The 25,609-nt window shown below is 38.0% G+C and overlaps 1 protein-coding gene across 2 annotated transcripts in view; it reads left to right on the top strand.

Moving 5' to 3' along the window:
* Uvrag (UV-resistance associated gene) overlaps positions 1 to 25,609 on the top strand; it is a 270,030-nt gene that overhangs the window by 132,886 nt on the left and 111,535 nt on the right. The window contains exon 4 of one of the 2 annotated variants that reach the window (XM_067151386.2): positions 934 to 1,207. In XM_067151386.2, the coding sequence (XP_067007487.2) occupies positions 934 to 1,207 (274 nt within the window). Of the gene's footprint in view, positions 1 to 914; positions 1,208 to 25,609 lie in introns of both variants that reach the window. The other variant, XM_067151387.2, reaches the window with a different exon arrangement.

The following is a 25,609-nucleotide window of genomic DNA, read 5'->3' as shown; positions in this document are numbered from 1 at the left end:
CCACACTCAGTAATGAGTAATACGACTGATGATGATGTCATGGTAATGAGTTTACTTGTGATGGTGGTTATTGTTGTTGTGAATGTGTCCATATTATGCAAAATCACATCAACTCATAATGTTCTGGATTATGATAAAGATGACATTCAAATGAGGATAGCTTGAAGAATAATAAGAATAGGGAGGGAAAATTGAGACTTCCTTGATCTCAGACGTCCTAATATTGCTAAGGTAGAAGGGAACTAAATGTGATAACCTACAATGTTGTAAACCTATAAAACTGATCAATATAACATTACACTGACCATTGATAACTAAGGTGTGCTTTTCCTCTTCTACTACCAATCACCTCTGCTAGATGTCATTACTGCTATAATTGTATTAAAATTTACCTGTCAGATTGGTTCAGCAGCTAGTTGTTTTAAATAAAAGATCAATAAAATATTTTATTTGGATCAGTTAATGTGTTGCAGTAATGAATTTCAGAACTTGTATAAAGAGTAAATTTGGACAAGGTAATTATCTTTTCTCTCTTTTATATATCAGTTCAGAATGGTAATGTTTCAGGATTATGTAGAATATATTATTTTATCTTTTTGTGGATTTCTGCCAAGTATCTGCCCAAAGTCTACACACTCAGTAGGTTCCATGGTTTATGATTGCATAGATATCAATATTTCCACTAGGAATATTATGTAGAACAATTGAAATTCAGTTTCCCTATTTCTGATATGTATAAAGGCTTTCAAGGAAATGAGCATCCTCATTTTTATCAAGAGGTTAATTCAATCCAAAGCAATGTCAGTGATCTCATGGGCTGACAGCTGGTAAGCTTGAAAATTGGCAGTTCCCAAATAATTCTACAAGTTGTGTGTTTCTTTCTCAAAAATATACATTTGATATTTGAAGTGTAGTTGGTGTATGCTGTTTCAGGAATAGTTATCCGTCTCTGGGTTCATCGCAGTACTGAGCAGGACCAGATGGTGACTGTATGGGGAGTTTACTTCAGTGGACTTATCTACATAGGACCTAAGTTGTGCCCTGACCCTTCTTCCCTGTGTCTGAACACCATTGTGTTGCACATGCAGGGTGGTTATTTTACTGCCCCACACTGTTTTAAAGAAACTGTGCCAAAGTTGAGACACACTAAAGTGAGCATCAATTCTGCAGATGTCCGACCAAGTTATTCTGTCAATCTTCTCTCCAGGTACTTCTAGAGTCATAGTACATATTTTATTTATTTTCTAAATAGGAGATTGATATATCATTCTTGACTGTGATTTAATATACGTACATACATCTTCATTATAGACTGTCATGCCTTTAGGCGTTCATTCTGCAAGCCTCTATGAATTTACTAAAGGCCTCCATAATCTTCTATTTGTAACTAGGTCTAACCATCACTCCCTTGATCTGCTTGTACTTCTCTTACTCTCCATGACAGAGTCCATCATTCTTCTAGGTAACATGTCCTCCATTCACCTCACATGACCCCACCATGGTAGCCAGTGTATGCCTACTGCTTCATCCTTTGTTCATTCCTAACTTAGCCTTTAACTCCTCAAAGTACCCTCCTGCTCTTGTTCCAACCTGCTTGTACCAGCAATCGTTCTTGCCACTTTTACTATACTATACTGATCATCATCATCATCATCAATATCAATGTCCCACTCCAGTCACCCAGGTGTAGTTAACAAGCCTCTTCCACTCCTTTTTGTCCTTCCACTTTTCCTGCTCCATTACTTCCGCCACATCCAATCCAGCTTATCTAATGTCCTTCCAAATCTGATCCATCCACCTTCTTCTCGGTCTTCCAACTGGTCTCTTTCCCTTAACTTCTCTTTCCAATTCCCTTCTTGCTACCCGTTCCTTTCCCATTCTTTTTATATGTCCGAACCATCTCAGTCTTGCTTTCTGTATGTTCTGTACTAACGGTTCTATATTTAGCTCTTCTCTGATTTTAATATTTTGAATTCTATCACTTCTTGTCTTGCCGGGCTGAGTGGCTCAGACGGTTAAGGCGCTGGCCTTCTAACCCCAACTTGGCACGTTCGATCCTGGCTCAGTCCGGTGGTATTTGAAGGTGCTCAAATACGACAGCCCCGTATCGGTAGATTTTACTGGCACGTAAAAGAACTCCTGCGGGACTAAATTCTGGCACCTTGGCGTCTCCGAAGACCTTAAAAAGTAGTTAGTGGGACGTAAAGCAAAATAACATTATTATTATTATTATTATTATTATTATCTTCTTGTCTTTTTAACCGATGTTCTTAAAAATTTCATTTCTACTGCTTGGATCTTACTATCTTGTCTCTTATTAGTTACCAGCGTTTCTAGTCCGTATGTTACAATTGGTATGAAATACTGTTTATATAATGTTAGTTTCGTTCTCTTGGTACTTTGTCATCCCATAAAAGCTCTCTAACTTGATGATAAAATGTTGTTCCTTACTTAGTCTGTTATTAATTTCAGGGTTGATTTCATTACTTCCATTAATAATGCTATCCAGATATGTTTTTTACTAATTACCATTCCAAACTCCTTCAGATTTTCATTCCAAATTTCCAGTCTCCTTTGTACATCCTTTTCTCTCTTTCCCCAAATCACCACATCATCTGCAAATACCAAAGCATTCACTTCATCACTACTGATGCTCTTTTTTTTTTTACATGTTTTATGATTTCATCCATCAATATAATAATAATGGAAACAGTGCACTTCCTTGCTTGAGCCCTTTTTATATATATATAAAATGTTTCACAGTCACCACTCCCCACTTGTACTCTGCTTTTACTCTCATGATACAACATTTTTGTCTTGTTAATTAATGCTTTTGGTACATTCCTTTTCAGTAGGCATTCCCATACATGTTTTCTCTTAACTGAATCATAAGCTTTTTCCAAATCCAAAAATACGAATATGTTTTCCCTGTTCCTTTCCAGATGTTTTTCCATTATCGTTTGCACTGTAAATATCAAGTCTATTGTTGATCTATTCGGTCTAAAGCCATATTGTTCTTCCTCTGTGTTTCTATTATATCCCTCAGTCTTTTGTCTATGACTTTCTCCATTATTTTTAGGCCATGTATTCATAGGGTTATACCTCTATAATTTTCACTTCTTCCTATTTCCTTTTTTGAACAATGGTACAATGCTTCCTTGTTGCCAATCTTCAGGTATATTTCATCCTTCCATATGGAATAGCCACTGTAGCCCAATGCTTCTTGCTGCCTTAATCATATCAGCATTGAATTCGTTTTTTCCACTTACTTTACCTTTGGTCATTGCTTTCACTGCCCTTTCACGTTCCAACCATGTTATCGGGTTCTCTTCTTTTTCTCCATCTATTATTTCCATTTTCTTATCTCCTTCTTCCTCCGAGCAGTCATCCTCATTATAAAGTGTTTCAAAATACTTTGCTATCACTCTCTGAAGACCCTTTTCGTCATATACTATGGATCCATCTTCTCTCTCTAATGCATTAATTTTTTCTTGATTTATTCTTTTCGATTTTATTACTCTGTATAATAGTTTCTGATTTCCTCGACCATCGTTTTTTTGTTGGTAAACTCTCCCCAACATTTCTCCTTTTCTTCCTTGATACTCCTCTTTATTTGTAGTTTCACTCTTTTGTGTTCCACATGTAATCTATCTTATTCTCATCCCTCTGATACGTTTTTTGCTTTTCCTTTTCCATTTCTTTCTTCACCTTGTTCCTTTTATTTTTTATTTTTTTAATTTTGTCTTTCCACCACCATGTCTCCTTTCCCTTAACCCATTGCCATACTTCGACGGAACCTTCCGTCCTGCGATTGTAAGGTGGTAACATACTTTGACGGACACTTCCCTCCTGGTGCACGGAACATTTATAAGTTCATTATCGTGATTAGCTGGTCAGAAAGGTTTATTCTGTTTGTTTTGCAGCCTACCCGATAGATTTCAGATGATACCTGAAGCTATTTTCTCTGTGTAAATAGTAACTCTGAGCTGAAATACAGAAAATAAAAAGCACCCCAGTTTGCCGCTATTCGTAAACAATCATGGCGACGTCCAAGCGCGGCACGGATGAGGTTATTCGTAACTGGCTTGAAAATAGTGATGTTGAAAGTGGAAATGATTCTCTGGAGAGTGAAAATACGTCTTCTTCTCCAACTGACAGTGATGAAAGTGATTCCGACTTCAGTTCCGAGGTGATACTGCCAATCGAAACTACAGGACAAAACCAGATTGCAACAAGAGTGGGTGAGAGCTCTGGAATTGGGATCTTGTTGACAATAAGCCTGTTTCTGTAACATGCAAACCAGTTGCTGAAATTCATTCTATAGTGAGGAGGAGGTTGGGGAATAATCCAAAAGAAATTGAGATAGTGAATGAATTTCTAACCCCACAGTTCTGGGATCACATTACAAAGGAGACCAATGCTTATGCTTCTATATTTCTTGCTAATTTATCTGCTCCCCTTGAAGCCAGTAATACGAACAAAAACATTGGTTTCATGTTACTATATTTGAGCTAAAAGCTCACTTTGCTTTGTGTATTCTTATGTCTCAGACAAAAAAGCCTGCAATGCAAGATAACTGGTCGAAATGTAGAGTTATAGAAACTCCCATATTGAGTGAAACCATGCCATTGAAACCCTTTGTTCCTATAAACAAATTCTTGCATTTTAGTACGGACTTCTCCGAATCAAAGCATGACAAACTAAGAAAGGTTAGACCTGTTATAGATTTACTTTTGGACAGATTCATGTTTGTGTATACTCCAGGAGAAAATATTTGCATTGATGAATTGCTGATGAAATTCAAAGGTAGACTGTCGTTCGTTCAATATAATCCATCCAAGAGAGCAAGATTCGGTATCAAGGTGTACAAAGTTTACTCTTCACAGACCAGGTATTGCTGGAATTTCAAAATATATACTGCGAAGGATTATGAGGGAGAATCTCCCTACAATGATTTATTAGTTAATAGAGGATTGTTATTGGTATGTGTAAGGATCTTCTGGGTGTCTGGAGAACTTTGTACATGGATAACTGGTACAGTTCACCGTCTTTGTACAAGATTCTCCTGGAACATAACACACATGCTATTGGCACAGTTAGGGCAAACAGGAAACGTATGCTTTCTAAGTTCAAGGAAGCACAGCTGAAGAAGGGTGAACTTACCTTCGCTTCAGCGAACAAAATCCTAGCCATAAAATGGATTGACAAAAGGCCTGTACACTTTTTTTCAGCTCAGCACGATAGACCAGATTTTGTTACAGTCCAATCAAAACAAGGGAAGAAGAAGCTGAAACCCAACCCAGTGGTAGATTATAATGGTGGATTGGATGGGGTCGACTCTCATGATCGGCGACCGTCGTCTTTCCCACTCATGTGAAAGGCTATAAAAAGATGTAATTCTACCTCCTTGATATGGCATTATTGAATTCTTTTCTGATTTGGCAAATTCTCAACCCAACAATGAAGAATAAACACTTCACAGCATTCCGCATCAGCATTGCAGGACAGTACTTAGAAGGTGCCCAAATACCCCAGTACCCCAGCAGAGGCCATCCCCACACTGGTACCACCCCATTGAGACTTCAGAGTCAACATTCTGGGCACTTTCCATCCAAAATTGCCCCTAAAGAGAAATTAGTGCCATCCAACCGATGCAAGGTGTGTTACGCGCAGGGTCTACGGAATGAAAACTCATTTCAATGCGTCAATTGCGTGCTTGCCCTCCATGTTGATAGCTGTTTCTTGGTGTACTATAGAAAAACTCACTTCTCCAAACCATAAAAACATGATAAAACTTGAAAAAAATTATAGTGTGTGTCTTCAAGTTTCCTTATGTGATCAGTCAAATTTATGTTAAAGTGACTGGAAAATAAATGTTATGTAAGGGAATATTTCCTTTCACAAGTAATGGTAGGTCAAAGGGTTAACCTTTGCTGTTGTTTTCCTGTATACCTCAATTGCTCCTTCCACAAATGTCTGTCTTAAACTGTCCCGCTCTTCTTCTCCACTTCGTATTTCCGTGTTAGGCAACTTCCTTTTTATACAGTCTTGGAATGCCATTCTTTTATCCTCCTCCTCCAATTCCCAAATCCTGATCTTTGGTTTGTTCTTCAATACAATTTTAGGGATTTTAACTTGTTTTAATTCTACAATTAATAATCTATGTTCACCTTCCATACTTTCACTGGGGATTATCTTTGTATCCATGACGTATTTTCTCCATTTTCAGTCTGTTATTATAAAATCTATGAGTGTTTCATACTGTCCATCCCAACTGTATCGGCTGATCTTATGGCTATTCCTCTTCATAAACCCTGTTTTCTTTATTATCAGGTTATTTCTGATACAAAAGTCCAACATTTAAACCTAGGAATTTCATTTTTGTCCGTATTGAACTGAGAATGGAATAGGAAAACTTAAAACGGTCCACCTTTTCAATACAAAAATGTTATAGTTTATTTATAACATGTATTTGCACTTGGAACTAGTTTCAACGCTGTTTTGCGTCATCATCAGCCAAAATGTGGGAAATAGGCCAGCATGTAGGCATTTATATTACACAAGGCGTTACATTAAACAATACACATCTTATAAGGAGATAAAAACAGGGACGAATATAGAAACAAATGAATCGTTGAGAGAGCAAAAGTTATACATAATAAAAATAACCTTAACCACACATCTTGCAGTGCGAAAGTGTTCTTCTTGAATGATTCCTGAATATAAAACACCCGCGCACACATTTCTGAAGAGCCAACAGGCAGGACAAAGTAAAGGTTTAAGGTTTCACTTTACTTTGTCCTGCCTGCTGGCTCTTCAGAAATGTGTGCGCGGATGTTTTATATTCAGGAATCATTCAAGAAGAACACTTTCACACTGCAAGATGTGTGGTTAAGGTTATTTTTATTATGTATAACTTTTGCTCTCTCAACGATTCATTTGTTTCTATATTCGTCCCTGTTTTTATCTCCTTATAAGATGTGTATTGTTTAATGTAACGCCTTGTGTAATATAAATGCCTACATGCTGGCCTATTTCCCACATTTTGGCTGATGATGACGCAAAACAGCGTTGAAACTAGTTCCAAGTGCAAATACACGTTATAAATAAACTATAACATTTTTGTATTGAAAAGGTGGACCGTTTTAAGTTTTCCTATTCCAAAAGTCCAACAGTTTCTCTCCATCTTCATTTCTATCACCATACCCATGTAGGCCCAGAACATTCTCAATGGTAAATAAAATCCCTTGTATTAAAGCAGAAGGAATAGATGAAATTAGAACCAAAATGGTGAAATGTAGTGGAAAGACAGGAAATGAATGGCTGCCACTTAATACCTTCCAGTATATGATCCATGTTAACTATGAACAACAAAGGTGAAAAATTACAGCCTTGTCTAACCCCTTTTAGTACCTTGAACCAGGAATTCATTCTGCCATCAGTTGTCACTGTAGCCCAATTTGTCAACATAAGTGTCTTTGAATGCTTTTAATAATCTACCTGTAATCCCATAATCCTTCTGTATGGCCAACATCTTTTCCCTCGATACTCTGTTATATGCCTTCTCTAGATTTGTAAAACAAACATAATGCAACGTAACCCCACATTTCAACCATAGCGCAATGCTCACCAAACACCATAGGGATTACTAGAAGGAAGGACAGGTTAAACAAACAAAATATGAGGACATGTGCCAAACACAGACAATAAACTTGAACGGGATACCAGGATGATGCAGAGCTAATTACTGAATGATTATGCATGTACATTTTAAAATTATAATTAATCTTAGTAAAATGAATACAAGAAATTTACTTTGTGTGAATATAAGAATTACTTCAGTAAATTAAATGAAACTTGTTTAACAAAATGAAATTTGGAAAGTTAAAAATATATTTAGAGATTTACCACAATGAGAATTGGTGCACCAGCATACTTAATTTAATTTAATTTTTTTTTAAATTTTGAATATTATGTAATTTCATAAATTTAAGTCTCTAAGAAAAATCTTCAGTGAATCAAAGTAAAAATTTATCGTAGTTTCCAGTGGAGGGATAAAAACACGAGGAAAAACATTAGTGTAGATCAAATGAAGTGGCACAATAAATTACGAGCGTAAGGACCACCCTGAAGATAAAATATCAATTCACGAAAACGGCTGAAGAAAGATCAATCACAGATCAAAAAAGAAACACAAAATATTAAATCAGAAGGATCAGAAAACAGGCAAAATAAAATCATATGGATGGAGAAATAATTAGCAGTTATCCAAGTACCAACTCAGCAATCCATCCATCCATCCATCCATCCATCCATACCACAGAGCATCAACAACAACCAATCCCAAGAAGAAAAAACAAAAACAAATCAGCGTCTCCATGTGAGAATAAAAGATCAAGGTCAGGTAACAATTAAAGAATTACGCAATCAAGCAAAATGGAGGAGCGGGATCAAAGAAAGAAATTGAACGCGTGAAGCACTCCACTAGAACCATGATAAATTCCCACATCATTACAAGTATTAAAGAAAATATCATCCTTTTGAATGTTATAGTTATAATATATGTTTAAAATATTCATGTAGAATGACAATATTTTAATAGTTAAAATGTCCCAAAAGATTAGGGAATAATATCTTGAATTATACGACTTCTCATATTTAATAATAGTATTAATAATTGGTTATGTAACCATAATTTAAGAAAAATGAATGTTATAACCATCCTAGGGAAATAAACATTTATCAAATGAAATAATAATAATAATGATAACGATAATAAATTTTATACTTAAGAATGAAGAAGCAAATGTGATTTACACAGCGCATGTAGACAACACGAGGCAAATTACGGTATCAAAATATTATAATAATAATAATAATAATAATAATAATAATCAATAAACCAGAACGGGAAGGAAGAAAAGATAAAAACGCAAATGTATGAGGGCGAGGGATAACATATCCAAAAATATACATACATTAAATAATTGAGAAACCTGAGCGCAAATTACATATATCAAAGAAATCATGGATAAACAAGTGAATTGATAAAAAGGGAGAAAGTAAAATTTAGATAAGTGGAATAAATTTCAAATCTCAGACCACAACAATGAACATAGGAATTTAAAATCAACAAAATCGCGCTCCAACGGCGTTACAGAGAGAGGAACCAAAATCATAATTTCACAAAGATTATAGGAAAATGAAATGAAATGAGGCACAATAAGATAAAATTGCATGACCAAAAATATTAAAAACACGAGTACTTACAAGATTCTTTAGTAACTTACCACATGTAGACGCATGCACTGAGAAACCAACACTAGCTTAATAAACAAGAAATTAACTCAAACTACATGATTAAAAGAAAACAAATTTCTGAAGAGCACTGTCCCTTATAGGGATATTAGTGTAGGTTCTAACCGACCCCTGTCAGTTTGAGCTTCATTTTTACAGTCGGGCGCTGAGACATAGCTTGATGCGTCTGTTCTCAACCAAGTCCAGTGGCAGACAGTTACCGCTTCAAGTCAGTGTCCGCAGAACATTTGTACGGGGCAAAATCCATGCACTCTGGCGGAAGAGTTCGCACTAGGAACGAATATGCTTTTTCATTACCAGATGGCGTGAGAGTCCACAACAAGTCACATGTGGCAGTTACAAGCCACGAATGAATGGGCCGCTCACCAATAATGCTTCAGCAAGGTAATACCAGACGTAGAGGTAATCTTTATGCGAGCGGAAAGAAATGGAATCAATGTCCAAATACATCTTGAAATGCAATAAATGTAGATATGCCGTCCAGACACACAAACAGAATACGGGAGTATCCATAGAAAATTTAAACTCCAATAAGTATGATCGTAACGTAGTTACGGCACGATAACTCTCTATTCCTCTCATAACATTTTAAAATTACCTGATGCGTCCTGAAAATCTGAACCTGACAGCCACTCTGTGGCCGGAAACCACACTCTGGTTTTCATCAAGCTTACTCTCAACGAATGACCGCACCCATCCTTCTAAAATACCAAGATACACCTTGCCTGGTATACTGATTAATGAAATACCTTGATAGTTGCTGCAGTCCTTCCTGTTCCCTTGCTTGTAGATGGGTGCAGTTACTGCTTTTGTCCAATCGGAAGGTAACTTACTAACATTCCATGCAAATCTGTGAAGCCATTCGTTTCCTGTCTTTCTACTACATGTCATCATTGAAAGGAGAATAATAAAAACTTTGTTTTACACCTAGTATTATTCTCCTTTCAATTGATTTTCAATACGGGATCTAAAATGAGAATAGTCTCTTGCAACATTTCACCATTTCGGTTCTAATTTCATATATTCCTTCTACTTTATTATAATGGGTTTTATTTACCATTGAGAAAGAAAATATATGTATAGTAAAAGATTTCTTGGGATATGCTTTATCATTCCCATCCCATGTTAATCAGAAAGCTTTATTTGATTCAGTGTAGCAGTTTGCCTTACGTAGCTTGCAGTGTGATACAAATATCATGTGTTTGATCATATTCCATTTCCTGTTCCTGATCCACGTTACCTTCCCGTGGGCCTTTAACTTCCTGATCATGTGCTTAGTGTTCTTCTCTCTTTTGTATAGGCCTTATAATCGCACGAGGTTGCAAACCGTAAAACAAACAACCTCACTATGCTACCTTTTGAGAGATTAGTTGTTTGTTTAGTGGAAAAGAATTGTTATAGCATAGCAAGAATTATATCCACAGATTACAAATCTATATATATAAAATAAGATTTTTGTCTGTACATTGCTCAGAATTTAAAAATAATGGTATTTCTGTATCGGTTGTGTGCACAGTAATAAGAAAATGCCCTTTTTAATTCTCCGCAATTTCTGTCTGTCTGTATGTACGTACGTACGCGCATGATGAGAAAACGGCTGAAGATAATTTAATTAAAATCTGTATGTAAAGTTGGGGAATAAGTCGCTGCAATCTAGGCCATAAATAATTTTATTCACGTTGAGTGAAATGGTAGTTTAGGGGAAGGCCTAAAATTTAATTCTACAATGTTTATGTTATTAGTGCTGCTATTGATAAATACTACATAACTATAGTTATATAATATTACTAAATTTCCAATCATTTATGTCTTACGTGCTTTTACTGTACCGGCTATAATAACAGAGATATTCATGAATTTGGAGTTTTGTTGCCAAGTCCATATCAGCGCCAAGTCACAAGAAAATGGGTAAACAGAATTTAATGAAAATTTGTACAGTATGTAAAGTTGGGGAATAAGGAACTACAGTCTACGGTATAAATAATTTTATAAGATGCCCTAATTATCACAGAGTCGGAAAAAACTAAATGTGAAGGCCCACAGCAAAGATAGCTCATAAAATCAATCAACAATAACATTACATTGACCATTGTTTGTTGTGATGTGCTTTGTGTCTTCTGCTGCCACTTTTCTCTAATAGATGGTGTTATCGCTGTGTACCGAGTATAACAGCCTGCCTTAATATTTATGGAAAATAGCTGGAGTTAGACATCTCTCTCTCTCCCTCTCTCATTTTTTTTTTCTTTTCAGTTTGCTTTACTTCACACCGACAAAAATAGGTCTTATGGCAGTGAAGAGACAGGAAAATGATAGGAGTGTGAAGGAAGTGGACGTGGCTTTGGTTGACGTGAAGGTGTGAAAAGGTGTGAAAATGGGAAACCACAGAAAACCATCTTCATTGCTGCCGACGGTGGGGCTCGAACCCACTATCTCTCGAATACTGTATGCTAACCGCATTTAAGCAACTGCAGCTATCGAAGTCGGTCTCTCTCTTCTTTAGCATGCCATTCCTCTGGTTCATACATTTTCTAATACTACTGGTACGTAACACACTAGTTCATCATAGCATTCGAGCTATTCCATCCATACTCTGAGGCACCGATTAGAATGAGCAATGTGCACATTTAACTGAATAATGACAGAGGAGTGTTCACAGCTGTCTGTGGCCTGGTCATTCCAACACTGGAACTTTGGACTGTTAGATCAGCACCATAGTACTGTTCGTTGAAAGTGAGAAAATGTGTGGTTTTTCATTTGATTGAGTGTTTTACATGGTAACATTGCTTTTAATCACTGCATTCCCACTGACGTCATTGTAATAACTAGGGACCGGATACATATGAACTAAAAACTCCGAAAATATGCACGCTTATATGCACTAAAAATGTTGTAAATATGCATGAAAATATGCATTAAAATTAAAACAAAATACACTTACCAGACGCATTATTTAATTTTAACTTGGTGTTAAACTGGTAAACATGTTTAATTCCTTGCAAAATTATGTATCTCAGTAGGTTTCAACAGTTTTTCAAAGTTTTCAGGAGCCAATAACTTTCTATTGTTGGCCAGAATTAATTTATACGCTGAAAATGATCCTTATACGTCAATGGATGTAAGTGGGTAATACTTGAACACTGGGACTTACTGCTCGGAACATTTTTCTGGCAAAATCTTTAGGCATTTTTTCAGTTAAATGGAGTGAGACACTGCAGTAGATGAAGAGCAAGTTAACAGATGAACGCACTTCTTTTGAGCTAACTTCGGGAGGTTATTGTAAGGAGAAGGAAAGAGGAATGTCAGAAAGAAGGAAATAGCTATTGTGAAAAGCGCCATCCGCCTACCTGCTTGTATTGCGACACTGAAAGCTTTTTCCTTGATCAGGGAAGGCTTCTCATGTTGCCAAGAGATGTACAACATACAGAGTTCATTATATTTTTCATTTCGTTCAGAAATCTTAGATAATCGATCACACATAAGAGATAAATATGTCTGTGTATGCACTAATGCTCAAAATATGCACTTGCATATGCGTATATGCATTTTGTTAAAATCCGGGCCGTAATAATGACCTATGTTGACTTCAGTTGGGGGAACCACTAAGACGGTCGTTCTGAGAATTATGTAGCGAAGCATAGATACATCAGCTAGTCGTCTTCTTCTTCATGGTACTTTCCTGCTTATGCAGGTCGCTCAACATCAGCTAGTAAAATATAAAATAAACCCCATCCTAATTTAAATAAAGAAGAAAAATAGAAAAAGCACTGTGTTATTTACAGTAGTAACAGCATGTAGTAACAGTTCTTTGGAATATGGTTAGTTTTAAGACTTCCAAGCTGGCCTGTGTTACCAAACTTCACTTCATAATTGAGCAGGCTGGACAAAGGCTGCCACTGTTCGAACAACCTAGATAAACATTTGCCCACAGAAAGTCAATGGGTGCCACACATGCTTTCAAATTTTCCTTGTCTCGACACTGTGCAGTTCCTGAAATTGTTTGTTTCCTTTTCCTCTTAGTACTTTTCTGTAAAAGAAAAAAAAAAGTATGACGTATATGTCCACCAAATAATCATCAATCCTGAATGCCAAACATGATGATAAGCAATTTTCAATATTTTGTTAATATATGCAAGGACAAGAACAGCCAGTCCCCAAAGAATATTTTTTTTAAAAAGCACACAGAAAGGCCCAAAGAGTATACATATCAAAGAGCATACATATCATTTCCCCTCCACTAGTAAGGGATACATACAATTTCACAAAAGTATATTAGATTACCTAAAATCTAAGACTACTTATTTTACTTTAAGTGTATACAATAAACAAACATTTTTCTAGTTACTTAGGCTAAGAATCTAGGTCAGAGTGCGAAGTCTTCCCCATCACCACTAAGTTGCTGATCACGGTTAGCATTGATGGACTCCATGTGCGGATTCTGTACCTCTTGTGTGCTCATAGGCCCCAAAAAAGACTCTTCTGACAAATCAGAAATAGCAGGACTAGAGATTTTATGAGCATTTCGCTTTAACTGGCTAACATGCACTGTATGTGTCACCTCCCGACCGGACAAATCCACCGCAACAGAGTAAACTCTCGAACCCAACCTACAGAGTATTCTTCCTGGAACCCATTTCTCATAGCCTTTTAAATTTTTTGTTTCCGCCTAAACCTTCTCATGAACCTCGAAACCCCTCCAGCGAAAACGATCATCCTCTTAGTCTTTTGACTTCGAACTTCCAATTTCAAAGATATGAGCTTCATTGATGTTTCCGTATTGAACTGAGATTGCAGAGATGAGATATCTATTAGGTTCCAGCTATTCAATACTAATTACGTGTTGATGTTACTAATAACTTTTATTCAACTTGGGACCGGTTTCGACACATAAAATGAATCACAAATATATAAGCAAAGACATAATAATTAAAACTATATCTCCTTCTCACAAGACTAATGTCTTTTACCACTGATTGATTCCATATTCATCAGTGTTAAAATTTTTTATCAGGTATAAATTACATACCAAGTGATTCACATAAGTTTTTGATGCTCTGGTTGACGCATAGCATGTGTGAATGTTTTAAATGACTCTTTACTTATGAAGCGTTTTAGTTTTAATTATGTCTTCGCTTAAATATTTGTGATTCATTTTATGGCTGATGACATTTTATATGTTGAAACCGGTCTCAAGTTGAATGAAAGTTATTAGTAACATCAACACGTAATGAGTATTGAATAGGTCAAACCTAATAGATATCTCATCTCTTCGAACTTCCAAACGATACTTCATGAGAAGACTTATTCATGACTGGGTTCATGATAGTCAGAGGATTCCATTGCTTTTACAGCAAGACTCTAGCCATAGGTGATACTTCTGTGACTGATGGTGTAGATCTGTAGTAGAATAAGCAGTCCACCAGACATTGGTCGGTGGATAAGGTTTTATTTTTAGGGGATATAATGGACTTGACAAACATTTTCTTAAAAGTTTGGATAGATCGTTCAGCCTTGCTTTTAGGGTTATAGGGCGGACTGAACATTAATTTTATTCCTCCATCTCCACAGTTATATAGCAAGTTCTTGACTACTAAAAGGACCATTGTCGCTTACTTCTGTATGGGGGTATGCGAACCTAGCAAATACCTCCTCTAATTTTTCTAGTACCAGCTGTACTGCCGTAGACTTTAATCAAAAGCATTTGATCTATTTAGGGTATGAATCGAATAGTATAAGAAACTTTATACCTTGTAATTCGAACAGGTCCATGTGGAGTCACTCGAAGGGCCCCTGGCAATCCGGCCAGGAAACTCTATCCCTTTTAGGGAAAGACCGACCACTTGACTGACTGACTGACTGACTGACTGACTGACTGACTGACTGTTTTCCAACCTTCCATCCGGTTGTAAACTGTTTTCCGTGATGGTGCATGTTCTCCACAGACTGCCACCAAGCGCCGATGAATTTCTGCAGTGGTCACGCCTTCTTTCCATAGGAACCAAGTTGTATAGCGCTGTCCCTGACGGTTGCTTTCCATGTTGTCTGCTTCTACGCTGACAGTATTGTTATAAAATGGCTATGACAAGTGCATTCATTGGCCCCTGTGCGTGTGCTACTACAAAACGGTGGAACAAGAGACTAGTTACACGTCACCACCTTCAAAAATGAAATGTGAACCATACCCAGACATACAAAAATAGTGTAAAACAATGTAGTACGCCCTTCGTATAATACTACAACCATTTTTTACCAGTTATTGTTACATGCTCCTCCTCCTTTCCTTTTATCCAGTTTTTGCCACATCGGGACATATGACATTTCTTCAATTTCCTCTCTCCGTCCAGCATTCCTCTTCCATCATTTTGTCCTGGTCAAAGTTTCTTCTTCTTGCACTTCTCTTTATTGAGTCAATGCACATTGTACTCAATAATCACAATATTTATTTCAATTACATAAATTCAAAAATCGGCACGTGTGAAATATATTATTATATAAACCTTTTACCAGGTATTGTTAATAATAATAATAATAATAATAATAATAATAATATATATATATATTTAATACATCGAGTTGAGCCTCTATGGACTGCGTGGTAACAACCAACTTCATTTCAGTGTCTAGGTCTTGTTCTTGTTCCGGCTTTGACTTCCTGCCAGTATCTTCTGAGCCCAGCGACGAGTGCCTGTTTATGCTCATCAGACAAAGGTCCTTTCCGTCTTCTGAAAGTTGATGCCCTTTGGAAACCTTGATAGTTGTTTACCAATCTTCTGAATGTGCTCCTGTCATGAATTTCTTGGTCTGAAATACCAATCTGCATCAGATCTTTTTCGCATTCCTGGAACCATCTCGGCCTTGTTGCCTTAGATTGAAAAAAATTCCATATTCTTTTTGTTAGCCGACCATCAGTCATCCTCAAGAGATGACCGTAAAATAATAGCCGTCTCTTCTTAATTGACGCTGTGAGAGGTTCTGTCTTGCTGTACAAATCCTCATTTGGTCTCATTCGCCACTGTCCATCAACCCACCTATTACCTAGGATTTTTCTTAGTATCCTGCGCTCTCTTTTTTCCAGCCGATCAGCTTGACCTTTACAACTTAAGGTCAAAGTTTCAGATGCATATAATCCCTCAGGTTTTACAACTGTGTTATAGTGTTGGAACTTGGCCCCTATACTCATAGACTTTTTATTATAGATATTCTTTGTCATTTGGTATGCCTGGTCTAACTTCCTCATCCTGACATTGATTGCTTCCTCTTCTAATCCATTCTGCTGGATGACTTCACCAAGATATCTGAAATTCTTGACTCGACCAATTTTTCCAAGATTAGTGATCATCCATTCTGGTCCATCACAGATGTTTGTCATATTTTGTCTTTGGAATAGAAATCTGGAGTCCTACCTTTTCAGCAACTTCTTACAGCCTATTGATCTTGTTGACTGCTGAATCTATGTTGTTAGCAAAAATGGCCAGATCATCCGCAAAGGCCAGGCAGTCAACGTACACCCCTTTGTGCTTAGGACCAAGTCTGAACTGATCTTCCTTTGTTTCTTCTTGGTCTAACAACTTCCTCCACTCTCGAATGACTTTTTCCAAAACACAGTTGAAGAGGAGTGGGAATAGTCCATCTCCCTGTCTGACACCCGTTCTGATTGTAAACGGTTCTGAGATCTCACCCATAAATTTTACTTTCGACACTGTGTTGGTTAGAGTTTGTTTGATCAAATTTCTTGACGTATCGTCCACTCCAAACTCTTCCAAAATATTCATTAACCCCTCAGCGCCGACCTCTATACATGGTATAGACCCCCTTTTCTTCCGTAGCCGCCGACCTCTATACGTGGTATAGACCCATACATGGTTTCGCATTTACGGCTATAGCGCGAAGAGTTTTGGTGTTATGGATATGCAAATTGTTTTGTTTCCAAGAAGACATTTTCGGGTTTATCAGTGTTCTAAATAAGTATTGAAAATCGTTAAAGTGTAGCTGCTTTTGCAAGGATAAGTATATGTCAATTATGTCTGAGCACCAATCCCTGCTTTTTTAATAGTCCGTTTGCTTCATTCTTTCCCACAGAATAAAATAAAGAAATGATGATCTGAGAAGTTTGTCTTTTCGTGTGATGTTCTTTGCTCTAATTTTGTATTAAGAGTGCGTTTTATTTATTATATTTGTCTTTATTTCTCAGCTTGTAGTCTTTTCGTAACTCTCTACGAGTACTCTGTATAGGCATCAGTTAGTGCTGCTTTCTGTCATACGACACGAGAAGCAGTTTTGCATGGTATATATCTCGTTTGAAAGACGATGTATCGACCTTTTAATCTGAGATATGTATCGAGTTGTTTTGATTCGTCATAAATGTTATTCCCCTCATTCAGTTTCGTCCTGCCGCTTTCGGTCCCGCTGCAGCTTCATCAGCTTGTGTGACGCACCGCCCTCAATGGCTAGCTCCTGCTGAGTGTAGCGTGCTTGAAATATTGTATAATTCAAATGAAAGTTTAGTCGGAAGTAGTAGTGGCAGTATTAGGAGTAGTGATAATGAAATAGATGATGTAGCAGTGGTAAATGATGAGAGTGACGATGAGGAGGAACCAGTACTTGGAAATTTCGTGTAGGAGGCTATAGATACGCATACAGGTCAAAGGGAAGCTTTCAACAGTGAATTATGATTCCTAGATTCTCCAATAATATTTAGACAAATCACAGGGACAAACATTGAGCAGTTATCTTATTAGTTTCAGCTGATGGAAGATTTGTTTACGTAGTACAAAATACGCTTCTCGGGCGGGAAACGAAATATTCAAGGCCGGCGCGCATCAGATAATACAGTTCCAAGGTTGCAGGAAATACGTTTTATCAGGAAATTAGCACCCAAGAGTGAGAAATCCAAACCTCAGAGACGTTGTATCGCGTGTTCAAAACACGGTGAAAAGAAGACATCGGTGTACTGCTGCCAGGAGTGTGCCTTGAGTCTCTGTCTCGAAGAGTGCTTCGAACTCTATCACACGGAACTAAATTACTAAGGAAATGTGAAACAATTATGTAATTATCTTCATGTACATAGTTCTACCATAAGGAATTCCAAATTTCGTGAATATCGGGCCACTCTTATACTAGTAGTAACGCTTTAAGTGAATCAATGTATTTCAGTCGCGCGTAGTTGAAATCTCATCCGGCCGCGGGATAGGAAGCTCTTTAAACGGCTGCGACGCTGAGGGGTTAATGACTCGCGGTCAATGGAGTCATATGCTTTCTGAAAGTCAAGAAACACAACCACATAACTGTGTCCTCCTGTCTTCTTGTACCTTATGATGCTCTTCAGGTTAAATATCTGTTCTGGGCACGAACGGCTTTTTCTGAAGCCAGCCTGATATTCCCCAAACTGTTGGTCAAGGTGAGCTTCAATTCGGTTCTGAACTGCTTTGGAGAAAATCTTATAGGGAACAGATACTAATGAGATGCCCCTATAGTTGTTGACATTCTTTTTATCACCTTTCTTGTGCAAAGGGTGGATTAGTGCTGACAGCCATTCAGTTGGTATCACCCCAGTTCTCCAGATATCTTCAAAAAGCTTGACTAGTACATCTAGAGTTTCATCATTTGCCAGCTTCAGTAGTTCTGCCACTATCGAATCTTCACCTGCTGCCTTATTATTCTTTAAGCTGTTTATAATCTGTTTGATCTCCTCTTTACAAGGAGGGCTTGAGTTGGGTAATTTGTGGATCGGGTCGCACACAGGGAATCTTTCTTTTGGTTCATCACAATTAAGAAGGTTTTCAAAGTACCGAGATATGATCGTACAGTTTTCTTTGTTGGTCAAGCCTAGCTTTCCATTTTCATCTCTAAAACAAAGGCTGGGGGCTTGGTACCCTCTCAAATTAGTCTTGAATGTTTGATAGAAGTCTCTGGAATTGTTTTTCCAGAAATCCTGATCGATCTGTTCTAACTGCTGTTTCTCATATAGTCGCTTGACCCTTCGGAAGGTTCTGGCTGCTTCTTTTCGAGCTTCACGGAACACATCGAAATCTTCAGATCTTCGGGTCGAGTTCCACTTTTTCCAGGCATTTGTTCTTTGGGTCAGCACTTCATCACACACCTCATTCCACCACCTATGCTTTCTCTTCTTAGCTGTCAGGATTGCAGTATTAGCTGCTTGTTGGATCTTGGAGGCGATGTTCGTCCATTCATGAGATTCAAATGTCAGTTGCTGGTGGTATTGTTCTAACACATTTTGATTGATTTTTAACTTTCCAATGTCGTATTTATAAATTCTGTTTCTTGGTTTCAGGGCCTTATTGAGCGGAATGAAGTTAATTTTGATCTTGGAGAGGTAATGATCTGAATCAAACTGGGCACCTCTCTGCACTTTAACGTTCATTATTTCCTTAATCGCTCTCCTGGATATTGCTACATGATCAATCTGTTTCTCTCCACACACATTTCCTGGTGATCGCCAAGTTTTTGGTTTGCTTGGCTTGTGTTTGTAGAATGTTGACATTATCTGAAGATTGAAGGCACAACATAGATTGACAAGTCTTATACCATTTCTATTAGTCATTTTGTGAGCAGGATAGTTTCCAATTGTTGACCTGAATTGTGGTTCTATTCCCAGCTGAGCATTAAAGTCGCCTAATAAGATCTTGACGTTCTTAGATGGTATTTTCTCCAACTGTTCTTCAAGAAGGTCCCAAAACTGTTCGACTTTCTCAGGATCACGTCTGTTGTCCTCATTGATCGGTGCATGCACATTGATAAGTGTGTGTCCTTTGTTACCGCAGCTGAGAGTTAGAATGGAAAGTCTCTCAGAGGGGCTGAAGAAGTCCACGATTGAACTAACAACCTTCTTATGAACAACAAAAGTTGTGCCAAGTAAAGGCATGTTCTTTCCTATTTTCATAGCCCTTTTGCCTTTATAAATCCTATACCCCTCAATGTCCATTATGTCTTCATCTAGGTATCTTGTTTCTTGGCTAAGATGGTTATGTTGTGCTTGTCCATCATCATCGTCAATTCTTTGTGTTTTCCCACTTTCAGTAGTGAATTGACATTCAGCGTCCCAAAGTAGTATTTCTGTTTCGTCTTGAATTTTGTACGTGTTGTAGTGTCCTCAAAGCATCTTGGTTCAGGCTCCCCAGAATCCACAGGCCTGATTGCACTCTTAGGAGCGGTAGATTCCCTCAACGAGGTACTACCTGGGGTAGTGTCCTTTTTTTGACGACATTCCATGATGCTTGGTTGTTCAAACCAGTATGGGTCAGAAAACTCCTTCCCGGTAGTAGAACCAAGGTTGTAAGCCCTGGAGCTCAACAATAGGCCGCTCCTCTGGAGTCAGACGCCTTTTGCAGCCGCTTCACTGAAGAACAGACGCTGCTGAATGAGGATAGTTCATCCGCTTTATCCGCCGTTGGGACTTGATTGTCGTCTTCCGCCGTTTAAACCGTTGACTATCTTCACCGTAACCCTGGTAGGGACCCTCACAAGGTACTACCAGCCAGGCCAGCTGGACCAAGGTTTTTTAAAGAGGTGTTACTCCTCTATCACTCCCCACTTTGTTCTGGCTTGTGACAGACAGAGCCTGGCTTCCCACACATTGGGCCCAGGATGGCAGGGATGACACGGTTAATAATAATAATAATAATAATAATAATAATAATAATAATAATAAGAGAAGAAGAATAACTATAGCTCATTCCACGTTAAGAAAACACCCATAATTCCTTATGATTAAGGGAATTTTTTAAAAATTTTAATTCACTATTTCAAAATCTTCCTCCACTTGGAAGCTGCCAAAGACAAAGAATACACAAACAATTCATTCAAAAATAAAATGATTAACTTATGTCTCAACCTGGAGAGTCTCAGTCTGGCGAGTATAAGTGGTGTCTGAGTATCAACAGAGAACCCCTGAGCGCTTTCAGCCCCCAGTCGATGAACTCCTTGGTATTGATGTTAAAGGTCTTCATCAGTTCTATCGTCTTCTTAGGGACTGTCCCTCTTGCTCCGATCATGAGACCCCTCACTTCTATGTCGTCCAGTTCGTATTTGTTCTTATAATACGGCACTGTAGGCTGGTAGATAGACTTCTTTTCTTGGTCCACTTCGTCTGGTTGGTTGGAGTGTGTTTCGAATCTTACTGTGGGGTCTAATATATATCCTTTCTTCCCTTTGATTGCGATCATATCAATCCTTCTTGTACTGCCATTTACTCCGATGCCATGGACTTCCTCATGCACTTGATATCCTTTCTCACGGAGCGTCTGTGCTATGAATGACCTGATGTTATGTCTCGTGTTTCGAAGGGCTTCACCGAAGGCACAGGAACCCAAGACGTGAGGTAATGTTTCAGTCTCACTACATCTTCTGGAGCGGTTACCATCAAGGGACCTTCCTGGTACAGCTCTTACAGGTGCAACGTTACACGCCATTTTCAGCGCATCCCTCCACTCCGTGCTAGAAAGGCCATCGTGGTTTCTAACCCAGCAGTTTGCAGGAGGGAACTCCTTGTACACACATACTCCCTGTCCTTTACTTCTCAACTGGCACCATTTTCCAAATTCAGATTCTCGTAATTTGTTTCTGAGTTTCTTGGTGTCATACTCACCGTGTCTATTCTTCATATCCTCAGTTTTACCATTTACGTTTAACTCAGTTAAACATCTGTTAATTTCTTCATCTAGGTTTCTGGTGGCTTCGATAATATCGGTTCTCCTCCCGTTTCAGAATGTTGCAGCTGTTTATGTTCTGAATCAAGGCTTCCCAGCTTGCTCTAAAAACACCTAACCCTTTGTACCGTTTATCTGAGCAAATCATAGAATCTGGAGTGTCAGTAGGAAGGGATAAGATCTCCTTTAGTGTACTCTTAATGAGTTTATCGGCATCCTCCAGAAATCGCCGTGGTATTTTACCTGCAGGAACGCAGAGGAACTGGTAAGTCAACGTAGGGCAGGCTGAAGTATTTAGAATTGAAAATTTCTGATCCGGATGAAGCCAGGGACAGGATGATAACGAGCTGAGTTTCTGCTGAATGAGTGTCATTGATTTCTTGGGATCAAATAACATGGTATCTGCATAATTGACCCCTAAGTATTTGACACATTCGTTCCTCGAAATACATTTAATCTCCATACCTTCTTCGACTCTAATAAGCCCCTCTTTTATTTCTCCTCCACTGATATTAATAACTTTAGATTTTTCAGGGTTTATTGTGAGACCTAGTTCACGAAACCTTTGTAGAACTAGTTTCGTCAGTTCTATTGCAGAGTCACGTTTTTATCCTACAATAACCGTATCATCTGCGAAGCCTAATATTTTTAAAGGTTGCAGTCCGTTTGCAAGGGTATAACCATGCATGTCACATAGTTCTTTTTTGCCAATTTTTTGAAAAATGTGATCTGTTGTGAGATTGTATAAAACTGGCGACAATGGGGATCCTTGCATTACGCCACAGCGCAATTTAATGGGATTAGTTTTCTTGAAGTTGGCCTGGATCTGAGTTGTATTATTCTCCTGAAGCTTACAAATTATATTGCTCAGCTTGCTTGGCGCAGTTGACGAAGCTAACGTTTTTCTTAAGTGTAAATGGCCCACGTTGTCGAAAGCCTTGCTTATGTCTAGGAAGACCAGAGTAGCATCTTGTTTGTTGTTTTTTGCTGAGTTTAACACAGATCTGAGTAAAGCGGTGTTTATGATGTCGATGACATGGCGAAGGACTGAACATATAATGATTGGCCTCCAGTCTGACAGTTCTGCCTTTGTGAACAGTAATGGAACATGCCCTGTCTGTAACATTATCGTAGTGATTTTAGCTATGATAGTTGATGCCATATCATCTTTAATAGCTCTGACTAGAACTCTGTCGGGTCCGGATGACGTGTCCACGGCCATTCGTTTCATAGCCAGGGTTACCTCGTCCTTGTGCACCGTTACATCGAAGGTTTTGTCTTGTACAGTGCGTTCCCTTTCAGTCAGCAGGTCGTCGTAATGTTCGTGTTCGCAGTTGTTATTAGAAAATACAGATAAAAAAGACGAGGCATTTTTGCCCGTGAGTTATTAAAATAACTACATAACATTTTCTTCTTCATAAATATATTCGAAGAGAGGAAGCACAATGGCAGGAACAGCTATCGCTTCGTTGCCTTCCTTCATTTTCTTTCTGTGTTGCTCTGGTACAAGCCTCTGTAGTCCCTCACTCTGTAAACCGCCAGCAGCTCACTTCTGTAGTGAAGTCATCTACAGTGTGTATTTGTTGCATGTGTGTTTTTAGGCTTTAAATCAGTGCGTGCATACTTGTCTTGTGTTGAGTTTTTTGGTTGTATATTGCATAGTATGTTTGTGTGTTCTATTACTTTCGTACTGTAGAGAAGTTGTTATTGAAGATTTTGGTGGTGTGGTGTGCAGCGGTACGTCATGGCATAACTTGTACTCATAAAAAAAAATTCTGTGTGTTTTCTTTGTACTTGGTTTTGTTATTTAGCTGTTCTTTCTTAAGCACATTTTAATTTTACCACTCTTTTTTATGACCGCATTTAATTTTATTATTTTTGTGAGCGATACGACAGCAGTAGTACCGCATGTTGGCTGGGGAAATTCATTAAATGCAATTAAATGCATCCCTCACTCCTCAAGCTCATAATTTTTTTTTTCTATTTTCTTCCCCTATTTGCCTTACATTTCAATACTGGGGTTTTTTTATGTGCTGTAGTTTACCTCTGATTCTCTACAAACCAAAAATAGCCCCTCTAAACCCCATCCCCTTCAGTTCATAAAAATAATTTGCAGCTTAGTTTCTTCTGCTTTTTGTCTTGAACTTCAATGCTGAATTTCACAAATTCATGTACCGCCATTTTCCTGTGATGGTGTTGAACAGAGCCGTTCGATATGGCAACCCTGTTGTCATAAGAGCAATACTGTTTTCTTAACATGGAATGCGCTGTAGATCCACAGCTGGGAGAATACCAAGGAGGGTTCGGGAAAGGATGCTCTTGTATTGAGCATATAATAAATACAAAATCTACCCTTTCATATCTGAAGCTCAGGAGCAAGAAATTTGTGGTGACTGTTGTCAGTTTAAAAAAGGCTTATGACTTGATCGAAATATCCTAATACTAATCCTAAAGGAATTTGGCTTGGACAACAAAACAAGAGCGATCATGCAACGGACCTTGACAGGTAATACCTCAAAAGTGAAAGTAGATAAGTTTCATGTTCCGTATTGATGGTAGACGACTGTGGTATGGGTTTAGATCCACCTAATCAATACAAATTTGTCTACAAAATCACTGTATTATTTACATACATATACAGTAGAACCTTGATAATTCGAAATCGGTTAATTCAAAATCCTGCCAACTGTGAAGTCCCAGAAATATAAGGTACCATTTTGCATGTTATTTAAATTGTTTAATTCGAAATACCGATAATTCGCACAATATCATTCCCATTAAGGAAATTCAGACTTTTAATTCAAAACAGCCTTTACATTTAAAAAATAAATCATCTTTTTCAGAGTAATTTAAATTTGAAATTTTTCCACGTCATGATTGAACATGTCTTCCGGAACGTGCTGGGGTAGATTTCAGTACTTTCACTCACTTCGGTGTGTCTACAGTGTGCTTCATATTTGCTAAGTTCATGCAAAATCGTAATTATTTTGTATTCAGCATTTTAAGGGACACCATAATACCACATAGCAGGCAGCGTTTGGAGAAGATGAATCCGTGAACACCGGCGATGCCGACAGTTGGCGAAAAAGCGTGGCTCATATAATCAATTCGTACGCACCAAAAAATATTGTCAATGCCGATGAAACTGCATTTTTTTTATGCCGAGCCCAAACGGTCTTGCGGTTTTATAGGAGGGAAGTGATAGCCGGGAAATCGTACAAGGAGGGGGGGGATCATTGCACTGTGTTGCAATGCACACAGAAGCGAGAGACGTCTTCCCCTTGTCATAAGGAAGTTTGATAAGCCACTTTCCGTGCAAGTACAGGACATCTAAAATGCATTCAGTACAGTAATCCAATGAATAACCAATCTGCACAACGGAGCCAGCATAATTTGTCCTAGTCATTGAATCATACGTTTTTTTCTTTCAATGCGTGAGGTTATGCTTGACAGTGATTTATCCGAGTGCATTATTTGAATAATGTAAATGCACCTTGTTGGATACATTTTGGGAATAATTTTTTCCAAGGCAGTTGAAAGGTTTAAACTGTGAATCAAAGTGATTGCGTGTATTAATGTGCCTTAGAATACTTGTGACGCGGCAAGGGTTCGCATTTCTGAATTACCAT

This window comes from Anabrus simplex, chromosome 7 (assembly GCF_040414725.1).
Source record: "Anabrus simplex isolate iqAnaSimp1 chromosome 7, ASM4041472v1, whole genome shotgun sequence".
NCBI lineage: Eukaryota > Metazoa > Arthropoda > Insecta > Orthoptera > Tettigoniidae > Anabrus > Anabrus simplex.
This window is presented reverse-complemented; position numbering and strand designations above follow the sequence as displayed.